Below are 13,664 nucleotides of genomic sequence, written 5' to 3'. Positions count from 1 at the left end.
AATTTAATTTATATTCTGGATGTTTTACCCTCAATTTTCTTTGGAAAAAAATTTTTTTTTAAACGTTTATTTATTTTTGAGACAGAGAGAGACAGAGCATGAACGGGGGAGGGTCAGAGAGAGAGGGAGACGCAGAATCCGAAACAGGCTCCAGGCTCCGAGCGGTCAGCACAGAGCCCGACGCGGGGCTCGAACTCACGGACCGCGAGATCGTGACCTGAGCCGAAGTCGGCCGCTTAACCGACTGAGCCACCCAGGCGCCCCTGGAAAATTTATAGGAATATAAGGTAGGATTCCGATTTTAGGATGTCACAGGACTTTTAAGGATAGGAACTTTCACACTGGACAAATGTGTCAACACAACATAGTTAAGTATCTATGTTCTACAATAAAATACAAATGCCATAATATAATTAACCTTTTATTCCTCAGAGGACACATAGTAGAGGGATAGGAACATAACGATGTTACCGTGTTTTCCGAGACCAAAATAAAATATAGTTTAGGCCAATGATGCAAATGTTTAGACTTTTTTTTTAATGTTTATTTATTTCTGAGAGAGAGAGAGAGAGAGAGAGAGAGAGAGGGAGACAGGATCCAAAGCGGTCTCCAAGCTGTCAGCACAAAGCCTAATGTGGGGCTCGAACTCACAAACCTCGAGATCAAGACCTGAGTCGAAGTCAGAGGCTCAGCTGACTAAGCCACCCAGGCGCCCCCAATGATGTGAATGTTTCAATTACCTACCTCAAACTCACGACGTTTCTCATAAATTGGAATGATCAACTTGGAGATCTCAGAAATGACTTCATAACGTTCTGCTTTCCATAAGCCATCCACACATTGTTCTAGCAACTCCAGCAAAACTTCCTGCGTTAAGGGCAAAATGCAATCAGGAATTAGAGGTGGTTTTAGAGTTTTGGCAAAGAACTTTTTTTTTTTTTCAACGTTTTTTATTTATTTTTGGGACAGAGAGAGACAGAGCATGAACGGGGGAGGGGCAGAGAGAGAGGGAGACACAGAATCGGAAACAGGCTCCAGGCTCTGAGCCATCAGCCCAGAGCCCGACGCGGGGCTCGAACTCACGGACCGCGAGATCGTGACCTGAGCTGAAGTCGGACGCTTAACCGACTGCGCCACCCAGGCGCCCCGAGAACTTTTGAACTGTTTCAAGTTCGTAGAGAACAAACAACGTGTACAGAAGGTAGTATGCTTGTGTGACTCTATTTTCTAAATCAAACACTTGTAATGTCTGAAACTGAAACCACTCTTAAAAATATGAAATCAATATTGATAATAGTGAAGCGTACCTATGGATATTGTTTACTCACATAGTGAGGATGTTAACTGTACTTAGAAACGTAACCCATTAGGAAGGAGTATCTGTTTTCTTTTTTTTTTTTTTAATTTTTAAAAAATGTTTTATTTATTTTTGAGACGGAGAGAGACAGAGCGTCAACAGGGGAGGGGCAGAGAGACAGGGGGACATAGAATCTGAAACAGGCTCCAGGCTCTGAGCTGTCAGCACAGAGTCTGACTCAGGGCTCGAACTCACGAACCGCAAGATCGTGACCTGAGCCGAGGTTGGATGCTTAACTGACTGAGCTACCCAGGCGCCCCCAAGAAGGAGTATCTTTAAAAGGGGATACATTATTTGCTCCAAACTGTATGTCTGATAAGGTAAATTCCCCTAAGCCTATAAACGTTCACAGCTTCCTTTTTATACTGAAGTTATATTTACACATAATGTAATAGAGTGTTCAGAAGACTGGACAACTTTCAAGCTGCTGTGTTAGTGATACACATGTTTATTAAAATGATGCAGTCTTGGTAAACAATGCTTCCTTCCTGACTGCTGGCCCTAAAGTTTGAGAAGGACAGGATAATAGCTCAAGAGAGAGATCTCTGACCTTGCCAGAATGATAACAGCTGCTATAAGTTACTTTATGAACCCTCATCTCGACAATAAAAAGATGAGGCCCATTGCTGATACTATCTGTGAGTCTCAACAGCCTGTTTCTATCTATCTTTTTAATGTTTGTTTATTTTTGAGAGAGACAGAGAGTGAATGGGGGAGGGACAGAGAGAGAGGGAGACAGAGGATCCGAAGCAGGCTCGCGTGGTCAGTGCAAAGCCTGATGTGGGGCTGGAACTCACGAACCTTGAGATCGTGACCCGAGCCAAAGTCAGTCAGTCGCTCAGCTGACTGAGCCACCCAGGCGCCCCAGCTTGTTTCCATCTTAAAGAGATGTTCTTGAGGTTTACAGCGCTGAATGCTAAAACAGTTTTTCCTGTATGCCCTTTAGGCAATCCTGAACTCAACTTCTTCCTAACCTAGTTCTTTCGCTTGTACTTTCTACCTAGCCGGGGGCGACACCCTACGAACCCTTAGCTAGAAAACCTAAGAGTACTTTTGACTGGGCCCTGTCATGGGGCGACTTGTGTCCCTCAAAAAGAGATGTTGAAGTCCTGACCCCCAGTACCTCAGAATGTGACTTTATTTGTGGAAACGGGGCCCCTGCAGGTAGAGTTAGCTAAGGTGAGGTCAGACTGGAGGAGGCTGGGCCCTTAACCCAATAGGAGTGATGTCCACACAAGCAGACAGAGACGCGCGGGGAGAACGCCACCTGACGCCAGGGGCGGAGCTGGAGGAACGCAGGTATGACGTCAAGGGACCTAGAGACCAGCGGCTACCACCGAAGTTAGGAAGAGGCGAGGAAAGATTCTACCCAGAGTCTCAGAGGGAACATGGGAGTGCTGACACCTTGACTTCAGACTTCTGGGTGCTGGAACTGTGAGATAACGAACGAGCGCATACTTTGTTACGTCAGTTCCGCAACATGGACACGCTCTCTCTTCACTCACCCTCCAATCAGCTCACCGCTGACTTCTGCCAGTGTTGCTTCCTCAACAGTTCTCAAATCTGACCCTTCCTCTCTATTTCTACTCTCCCGGCTGAAGCTTAAGACCTCGTTATTTTTTTCTAATCGATCTTCCTGCCTCCGGCCTCGGCACTTTTCAGTATGCGCCACAGGCTTCTGGTGAAAATGCATACCAGACCACATCCCTCTCCCCTTCTTAGAACCTCATGATGGCTGTTATCCCTTCCTTCAAAGAGCAAAGGACAAGCTCTTTCACTTGGCACCCAAGGCTTGCAATAGTCTGGCTGACATTTCTATAATCTTATCGTTCACCAGGCCCAGCCTTGTACTTTATGCTCCAACAACAATGAACTCCTAGCAGTTCTCCTGAAGCACCGCGGTGATGTCTTCACTTTGTGCCTTTGCTCCTGTTGTGCCCTCTGCCCTTCCCTCCCCTTACTTGGTTAACTCCCTTAAGACCGCTCTTTAAGATCACCTCTTCTGGGATCCTCCTCCTCACGAATACAGAGGAGCAAGACACTAGATGCCTTTTATCCTACTCTGGTCATTCATCGGGTGGGTATCTATCATCATACTTGCCCCTCATCTATGTACCTGACTTTCCAAATAGGCCGGGTCTCTTCAAGGGTAGTGATGAGATCTTATTTTTATTGGTTTCTTTAGTCACCAGTACAGTGGCGGTGCACAGATGGTCATTAACTGTTGCTGCTTCAATAAATGTATATTAACATTTAATAGCCAAATTAAAATTTCCAGTAACAGGGGGAAGGAAGAACTTTGGGGGTAATTAAAAATCTGTGACAAACTACTGGGTCCCAGGCAGGTAGAGCTGGTTTACAATTAGGAAAAAAATTCAGTGTAATACACAGAACAAAGCAGAATAAAAGAGAAACACGGTACCTCCAGTAATAGATGCAGAGGAAGCATTTGAAAAAACTCAACATCCCTTCGTGATATTAAGAAAGAACTCTCCAGAAACAAGGACTAGACAAGACCTTCCTCAATCTGATAAAGGGCATCTATGAGAAATCTATAGGCTGAATGCTGTTCTCGTAAGTTTGAGAACGAGTCAAGAATGTCTTCTCTCGGGGCACCCAGGGGGCTCAGTCGGTTAAGCATCCGACTCTTGGTTTCAGCTCAGGTCACGATCTCACGGTTTGGGAGTTCAAGCCCCGCATTGGGCTCTGGGCTGACAGTACGGAGCCTGCTTGGGATTCTCTGTCTCCCTCTCTCTCTGTCCCTTCCCCCTGCTCACACACTCTCTCTGTCTCAAAATAAATAAATAAACTTCAAAAAAAAAAAAAAAAAAGCCTGCTCTCACCGCTTGAATTCAACATTATGCTGAAGGTCCTAGGCAGCACGAGGCAAGAAAAAGAGAGAAAAGTCCTACAGATTGGCAAATATAAAACTGTCTGTGCAAATGCTATGATTGTATATATAGAAAAGCCTAAGGAATAAACAAACTACTAAAACCAATAAGCATCCTTAGCAAGGTTGCAGATTACAAGATCAACATACACAAATCAACTGTAGTGGTATATATTAGCAACAACAAATTGAAAAATAAATCAAGCAATACTGTTTACAGTGGCAACAAAACATCAATTATCTAACAATAAATTCAGCAGAAGACTTCTGCCTTAAAAAAAATCACAATGGGGCGCCTGGGTGGCGCAGTCGGTTAAGCGTCCGACTTCAGCCAGGTCACGATCTCGCGGTCCGTGAGTTCGAGCCCCGCGTCGGGCTCTGGGCTGATGGCTCGGAGCCTGGAGCCTGTTTCCGATTCTGTGTCTCCCTCTCTCTCTGCCCCTCCCCCGTTCATGCTCTGTCTCTCTCTGTCCCAAAAATAAATTAAAAAGTTGAAAAAAAAATTTAAAAAAAAAATCACAAAATACTGTTGGGAGAAATTAAAGATAACCTAAATAAATATTCATTGAAAGACTCAATATTGCTAAGCTTGCCATTTTCCATGTACTCGTATATAAATTTAACAAAATCCCCCAAAAACTTCCAGCAGGCTATTTTGAGGAAGTAGAAAAGAGGAGTCTAAAATTTACGTGGAAATTCAAAGGGTGTAGAATAGCCAAGATGAGTTTGAAAAAAACAGTTAGAGGGCTAACATTACCTGATTTCAAGACTTACAAAGTGAAAGCAATCGAGATGGTGTAATATTCATATCAAGATGGACAAACAGGTCAGTGCTATAGAACAGAGAGCAGAAATAGGCTGCACACATACACAGAACTGAAATTTAACCAAGGTGCCAAAGGAATTCGACCAAGCAAAAGGAAAGTTTTATTTTCCCCCATAGGGTATGAACCATCTAAATGTCTACCTTGAATCTTGACCTCTATCTAATTCCATGCTCAAAAATGTATTTTAGATTACAGACTTAAATAAATTAAAAAAAATTTTTTTTTAACGTTTATTTATGAGAGACAGACAGACAGAGTATGAGCAGGGGAAGGCCAGAGAGAAAGGGAGACACAGAATCCAAAGCGGGCTCCGGATTCTGAGCTGTCAGCACAGAGCCCGACGGGGGGCTCGAACTCACAAACCCTGAGGTCATGACCTGAGCCGAAGTTGAATGCTCAACCGACTGAGCCACCCAGGTGCCCCTACAGACCTAAATATAAAACTCATATCCAGGGTTTATAGAAGAAAACGTAAGGGGCACCTGGCTGGCTCTGTCAGAGGGGCGTGTGACTCTTGCTCTCGGGGTTGTGAGTTCAAGCCCCATGTTGGGTGTAGAGATTGCTTAAAAATAAAATCTCAAAAAAAAATAAAAAAGAAAGTGTAAGACAATATCTTTACAATCTGGAGGTAAGCAAAAAATTCTCAGGCCAGACACAAAAAGAACAAACCATTAAAATGGGAAACTGGGCTTCATCAAAACCAAACTTTTTGGCTCAATTAAATTAAAAGACTCAATTAAGCAATGAATAAGCAAATCAAAGATAAATTTGCAGCACATATATCTGACACAGAACTTATATCCGGAACATACAAAAAATGTCTACAAGTCAACAATTAAAAAACGAACAATGCCATTTCTAAAAATGAGCAAAAGACCTGAACACACATTTCACAAACGAAGATATATGAAAGGCAAAGAAGCACATGAAAGAGTGCTCAACATCATTAGTTATCAGGAAAATATAAATAAAAAAACACAATGAGATACCAATTCATGCCTAATAGAATGGCAAAAATAAAAATTAAAAAAAAAATCAGCAATATCAGATGTTGGGGAGGATCTCGACCAACTGAAACTTTCACCTGTTACTGGCGGGAGTATAAAACGGGCCATTCACTTTGAAAAACTCTTTGGCAATTTCGTAGAAAATTAAATATACAACTTCCCGGGGATCCAGCAATTTCACTCCTAGGTATTTACCCAAGAAAAATGAAAGCATATGTCCACAAAAGGGCATAGATAAGGATGTTTAAAGCAACCTTATTCCTAACAGCCCTGAACTGGAAACAATCCAAAGTTCATCAACAGGAGAATGGATTACAAAAACAAATCAGATATCAATACAATGGAGTATTATTTAGTAATGAAAAGGAACAAACTTTTGATATACTCAACAACGTGGATGTATCTCAAAAACATTAGGGTGAGCAAAAGAAGCCAGATACAAAACGGTATGTATCGAATGCAATGAATGAGTCCACTTTTATGGCACCAAAATACAGGCAAAACTCATCTATGGTGTGAGAAATTAGACGGTGGGGGAGGAGGGACTGACTGGAAATGGGCACAAGGGAACTTTCCAGGAGAATGGACGTGTTCTCTTTCTTGTTTCTGATGGGAAGTTACATAGGTGCATACAACTGTCAAAGTTCATCAAAATGTTCATTTAGGAATGTGCATTTGACTGTATGCTAATTATATCTTTACAAACTATTGAAAATCAAAGGTCAGAAAAGTCATTTGAGAAACAAATTAAGTTTCACTATTATTGGTTTCATTCATGCGTTTAAATACAGGCACTAAATAGACAAACGTTTGTACTTTTCAATAAAACTCACAAATCAGTGTTGGTTATTTTTCCACTGGTGAGGGCATGAGGAGGAAGCCCTCTTACCTAAGCTGAAATATACAAAGGCTCTTTTGGAACAGGATTCTGTCTGTATACATCAAATAAAATGTATAAATTTTTACTGTAGAACACAAAAGAGTTCCAACAAATGTGTTTACATACAAAACAGATCGGAGTTCTTGACTGATAAGAAATGTTACCCATCTCCCTGAGAGTATTAAAAAGAGTCAGGATCAAGGCTATTTCTTTCTTTCCTTTTTTTTTAATGTTTATTTATTTTTGAGAGACAGAGAGAGAGAGAGAGAGAGAGAGAGAGAGGCTGAGTAGGGGAGGAGCAGTGAGAGAAGGAGACACAGAATCTGAAGCAGGCTCCAGGCTCTGAACTGTCAACACAGAGCTGGAGCCCGGGCTCGAACTCACAGACCGCGAGATCATGACCTGAGCCGAAGTCAAGACACTTAACAGACTGAGCCACCCAGGTGCCCCTCCCACCTCTGAACTTTGGTCCCTGCTACTATCCTCCTCTGTTAGACTGCCTCCAGAGTGTCCTCTTTCTCCACCCCTCTCTGATCATACCTCCTCTGTTTTACTTCAGCTCAAAGGCATCTCTCTCACCTTTGACTTTACATGGAGCACACCGAGGCCATTATTCAAATGGCATAGTCTTTTTTTTTTTTTTTTTTTTTTTACCCATTTCCATGTAGGTATATTAGCTGTTCAGGTTGATATTGGAGGTCAGGGATTAGCCGTATGTAATTATTTTACAGCTCCTATATCACCAAGCCCAGAGCCTTGTTCCTAAGTCAATACGTATTCATTGATTGACAACTAAAGCTGTTTTGCTACCCATAAGAAGTTGACGGCAGAAATTTTCCAGTTTAGAAAATACTTTTCTGCGGATACTGCTCAGCTGTTGCATCGTTAACTCTATTTTTTATGGAGATTTTTCCAAAGTATGTGGACCCTGATCTGGTTACTGGGATGGTAATTTGAAGATGATAAATACTGCCTCTCTAAAACCAGACAACAGGAACCGCTCCAGAGGGCAGGCTCCACATTCCAAATAGGGACATCTCTGCCCTGGGCAGTTTTAATGCTTACAGTTCATCAGCCCTTGGTTACCTTCCAAATTAAGTTAGCTGTAATAATTTTTTAATATAAATTTTAAGAAGTTAAATTTATATAACTGGCATTGCAGGCCCCGGAATCTTACCTCACTGTAATGGACATCCATCATTCCAGCATCTTCTTTCATTGCTCCTTCTTCATCTATATTGGGAGTTATTTTCTTGAAGGCTGAACATCCACTCGGGAATAATTCTGTATGCATAGAAAGAAGTGAAGTAAATTCATTCATTCATTCATTCATTCATTCATTCATTCATTTGAGAGACAGAGCATGAGTGGGGGAGGGACAGAGAGAGAGGGAGACACAATTTGAAGCAGGCTCCAGGCTCCGGGCTGTCAGCAAAGAGCCCAGTGCGGGGCTGGAACCCACGAGCCGTGAGATCATGACCTGAGCCTAAGTCAGATGCTCAACCGACTGAGCCACCCAGGCGCCCCAGTAAATTTATTTTTTAAAAAGTGCTTTGTGAAGAACAGCCTTACGTGGACTGCTCACCCTGAAAAACACAGATATTTTTGTGCCGGTCAAAGCCAATAGTGGCAATTTTCAGCTTGTAAAGAATTCTGCAAATTACTCCCATCTATGACACATTCTACCAGTCTTTTTCCCGAAAAGCGAGCTCAAGTTACTAACAAGTCAGGTTCATTCTCTGACCATGCATCATCCTCAGGGGCTAGTATAGTAAATGTTTCCTAGTGTAACTGACCGCTTAGATCCTGTGTGTTTCTGGTCTGTCACCTAACCAAAAAGGGCATGTACTTTTCAGGCAGCCAGGGAATGTGCTTTGGTAACCGTTTCTAGTTCCTAATTTTCCTGAAGAACTGGAAAAAGGAAGTGGGTTGGGTGGCTGGAGGAAGCCTAGCCTAGGACTTGTAAGAGAGGCGGAGAAAACATGTGGCAGGACTGAAGCATCCTTGGAGAAAGGGGACAGGCCCTGGGAGAATCAGCACGCTTTCAGAGTTAGATTGCCTCGGTTCTACCACTAACGGCGTGGTTTTAGACAGGCTTCTCTCTCTAGAACTGTAAAAAGCTTCATCGGCTACAAGATGGAGAGAATATCTACTTTGTGAGAGTTTAAGGAAGTGCAAAGTGTGTGGGACAGAACCCAGCACCTAAGGAGTGTTGGATGAATTCTTAACAACCGAAGTTACCAATAAATAAATGAGCTTTTCCAAGGTTGGCCAACTGTGGCCAGCTGGTACAGTGAGTCTACAGCTGGACCCCTGGGAAGTAGCAAGTGAGCTGAAGCTGGGAACAGCTGCTGTGGGATCGTGGACCAAATGTTTGCCGTCAAGCAAGAGTTCAGGTATGGAAGGCAGGCTTTGTGGTTGCCCTACACATTCTGTGCATGTGTCCAAACACTCTTGGGAAAAGAAGAAGGAAGGTTTAAGAGAGTCAGGCTTCCCCGTATTTAAGAGATTTCTCAGAATTCTGGCAGAAAGAAAGGTCAGGTATCAGGGCTGGGGTTTTGCCAGCTCCCCTGGTCTAAATGAAGGCTACACACATACATCGTCTTGTAAGATGCTTGATAGAGCGTGAATTATCAAATAAGCACCACGCTTCTATGAGAGAGAGACAGACTTCTGGAGAGGGAAGATGGGGTTATTCTGAAGTGCTTTTTCAAGAATGGAGAGACACAGAGGGAGCAGTCAGTGGATTTCTGCGAAGAAAGGCGAGGCAGAAATGAAAATAAGGGACGCCTGGGTGGCTCAGTTAAGCGTCCGACCGTTGATCTTGGCTCAGGTCACGATCTCCCGGTTTTTGAGTTCAAGCCCTGCACTAGGCAGATTCTCTCCCTGTTCTCTCTCTGTCCCTACCCGGCTCGCACTCCCCCTCTCTCGAAATAAATAAATACACTTAAAAAATTAAAAAAAAAAGAAATGAAAATGAGATTTACTTTGACCCAATGGCCTTCAGGGCCATTTTTGTTGAAAGAAATCAGGTAATAAAAGACACTGAAGACAGAGCGGAACACGCTTCATTTCTGAAGATAAGCATGCCTAAAATGGTCTGTTATAGACTTCGAGGCAAGTTCTGTTCAAAGTGCTGGACCACAACAAGACAAGGAACTTGCACCCGAACGTAAATCAATTCATCATTTCCTTCTTCAACTGAGTCTACGGGAAAAAAAAAAAAAAAAAAGAAGTCTGCTAAATTAAATACACTCAGCGACATAGCTGATTTCCACTCAGGATAATACTCCTTAGCTTGTTGTGACCCAGTGACAAAGTTCGCAGATCGGCCACTCTTTGAATAGCGCGTTAGGAGAACTTTCTGAAATTTAGGAGACGATGTCCCACTTGATCAACTCTGCGAAGTCAAGAGCTAGGTGGTAGGGAAGGGGGCCCCCAACGGTCCTCAACAAAGAAAACTGTCAATCCCTGAAGGCCTCTGGCAGCTCGGTCCACGACTAGGGAACAAAATGCCTGTCTGCTCTGAGACTTTTAAGTGATTCCCAAATCTAGGATTTTTCTAGAATGCTGTGATTTAGGGGAGGACAAAAAGGGGCACACTCCTGTGCCTGAGATCAGATGAGGCTCAAGCATCTTGGGAGAGATATTTTAAGTAAATTTTAAGTAGATTTCAAATATATATTTTATTTTATTTTTAACGTTTGTTATTTGTGAGAGACAGACAGAAGGAGACACAGAATCCGGAGCAGGCTCCGGGCCGTCAGCACAGCACCTGATGCGGGGCTCGAACTCATGAACCACGAGATCATGACCTGAGCCGAAGTTGGACGCTTAACTGCCTGAGCCACTCAGGCGCCCCTCAAGTATATATTTTAAGTATAAGGAGGGCAAATTATGTTTCTTCTCATAAACTGACAGGTCAATGCCCACTTTGGAGTTTGCTGTCTGCTTCATGGATTGTTAGCTTCAGAGTCCACTATACGTGGTAAGCGTGTTATCTGGAGTCCTATGCCTAATGACGTATCTCCACCTAGAGGAGAATATATCCCCCTTGTTTGCATAAGTTATTAGCACCCACCAAACTATCCAATGACATAAGGACCCTTTTCGTTGTGAGGGTCTTTAAAATGCTTGGGGAAATTTCTGATTGCCCTTAGCCCTAGAAAGACTTTTAAAGTTTTTTTTTAATGTTTATTTTTTTTATTTTTTTTTAATGTTTATTTTTGAGACAGAGAGAGACAGAGCATGAATGGGGGAGGGGCAGAGAGAGAGGGAGACACAGAATCGGAAGCAGGCTCCAGGCTCCGAGCCATCAGCCCAGAGCCTGACGCGGGGCTCGAACTCACGAACCGCGAGATCGTGACCTGAGCTGAAGTCGGACGCTCAACCGACTGAGCCACCCAGGCGCCCCTTAATGTTTATTTTTGAGAGAGAAGAGACGGAGTACGAGCAGGGAGGGCAGAGAGAGAGGGCGACACAGAATCCGAAGCAGGCTTCAGGCTCTGAGCTGTCAGCACAGAGCCCAACGTGGGGCTCAAACTTGTGAACCGCGAGATCGTGACCTGAGCCGAGGTTGACCACCGAGGTGCCCTTCGAAAGATTTTTAGATGAAACAAGCTGCTGAATCTGGAAGTGGCCAGTGTATATATCCCAATAGAGGGAGGCACGCATTTTGGGGATCTCCCATGGCGCTCTGTAGCATTATATAAGGTGGTCTTCAAGGGTCTGCTGTCAATCTTTCTGGTATATGACCTGGATTCCTGACCTTGCCCTTCAAACCTATAGCTTCTGTAGTCCTGACTGCTGTCCTAGGGAAAGCAAGATGCACACTGTCCAAGGACAGACCATTACCTTGAGCACAAGTGTCCCAGGAAAAAATAAAAGCCGGGAGGCGTTGGGAGGGTGGGGAGGCAGTTCAACCCTTGGTAAAATAAGACTGCTAGTCAGAAGAAGGATAAGAGGTTAAAAGTCCTGAAGGGGGAGGGGAGGCAAAAGGCGGGGAGGGCTGTGATTGGCAAGGAGTCAGGAAATAAAAAGCCTGTGGAACTTAAGCTATCAGACCCTGGGTAAAAAGACTTGGGAAAGGGAGCAACATTACCCTATAAGGAATGAAAGGAACAGACTCTATGGGAAAGGAAATTCCTTTTTCTGGGTTGTTGGCGGGGGGAGGGGGGCCTCTAGGACCGAAGCTTTGCTGAGCCTTGGATGCCCAGTGGTGGTGGAAGGACGCAGACACCTGACTCTTGTCTTCCCCGGGTCAGAACAGTTGTGCCCTCTCTCAGGAAGAGGTACATCAAGTCTCGCCTCCAAAGAATGAGATCTAGAATACTTGGGGCGGGCGGGGGGGGGGGGGGAGGGAGGTGTTCTCAGATAGAACCGAAATAGGGACATTGAGACCTTTTTTCTTTTTAGATCCGTGGGGGTGAGAGTACCCAACACCCAGTAAGTATCACCACTTAGAGGGAACTTAGGTCAAAGGAAGAGAAGGGTATCCTTAAGGTCTCTCCGGGAGGAAGAGCAAGGGCTTTGGCTGACTGAAAGAAGGGTGGGGGCAGGGAAAACTGCACACCTCCTCCCCCTTTCCCGTTCAGTCCAGTGCTTGAAACATGAAAAAAGAAGGATCTAGAAATAAGCCATCACCGGTGTTTTGTAGTCAGCCCTAGGGGACAGGGGCCCAAGCCTTTGCTTGCTTAGGCAACCACCCAATGGAACAAACTCTTTAAAAAAAAAAAAAAACTCTCATCAGAACATCTGTTTCCAATATGTCAGCTGGTAAGTAGTATTCATTTCATCTTGATTAAAAGAAGCGCTTTATAATGACTTCAAGAGAAATGGCTTAGGAGTTTGAGAAAACAAAATTTTTGCAATTGCTATGGCCAAGATTTAAAATACTTTCTAACTCTCCTTCCCTTTTGTCTTCATTATCAAAGGACGCTTAACAGTAGAAAACAAAGGGTTGTGGAACTGCTCAACTATTTTTGTGAAGTCTGTCTTAAGTACTAATAAAATCTTTTTTTTTTTTTCAGCGCTGAACTCAAATGTTTGTTTTATTTACTCTGTAAATAGCCAGCTCTTATCTAGATCATGAAGTTCTCGGGCTAGATGACAGGTTAACAGATTAAATTTTTAACTTGTGTTTTCCATTAATAGGGTCTATTGGTATAACTATCATAGTTTAATCAACTCATCACCAAAAGAAGGTGTTTTGGATCATCTGAGTGACTAAAGCCAAGGGTGGGGGCACCCTGAGGATTTTACTACTGCCACCATTTAAGTTTTTTTTTTCAAGTTTATTTATTTTGAAAGAAGGCAGGGGGAGAGGGGGACACCGAGACACGGGGAGAGGGAGAGGGAGAGGGAGAGGGAGAGGGAGAGGGAGAGGGAGAGGGAGAGGGAGAGGGGGGGAGAGGGGGGGAGAGAGAGAGAGAGAGAGAGAGAGAGAGAGAGAGAGAATCCCAAGCAGGCCCTGCGCTGCCGGCACAGGGCTCGAACTCACGAGCCATGAGATCATGACCTGAGACAAAATCGAGAGTCAGAGGTTAACCAACTGAGCCACCCTTAGAATAAGGTTGGCTAGTTTAAGCAAGTAGGATTTTCCAGGTTTAAAAATAAACGGGGCCTATAAATAAATACATGAACTCCTAAATGTTAACATGTTTTGTTAAATGCAAAACATTCTTTTCCTACTCAGAGAGGGACT

General features: G+C 43.7%; 1 protein-coding gene across 3 annotated transcripts in view; it reads right to left on the bottom strand.

The window, feature by feature from the left end:
• DOCK11 (dedicator of cytokinesis 11) overlaps positions 1-13,664 on the bottom strand; it is a 199,123-nt gene that overhangs the window by 20,994 nt on the left and 164,465 nt on the right. For all 3 annotated transcript variants that reach the window (XM_047081861.1, XM_047081863.1, XM_047081862.1), the window contains 2 exons: positions 8,139-8,245; positions 745-867 (listed from right to left, as the gene is read on the bottom strand). In XM_047081861.1, the coding sequence (XP_046937817.1) occupies positions 745-867; positions 8,139-8,245 (230 nt within the window). The remainder of the gene's footprint in view (positions 1-744; positions 868-8,138; positions 8,246-13,664) is intronic.

The sequence above is a fragment of the Lynx rufus genome, unplaced genomic scaffold, assembly GCF_022079265.1.
Source record: "Lynx rufus isolate CCGP_SWC_20201006 ecotype Redwood Valley unplaced genomic scaffold, mLynRuf1.p SCAF_19, whole genome shotgun sequence".
NCBI lineage: Eukaryota > Metazoa > Chordata > Mammalia > Carnivora > Felidae > Lynx > Lynx rufus.
The sequence above is the reverse complement of the archived record's forward strand: the minus strand, read 5'-3'. Positions and strand labels throughout refer to the sequence as shown.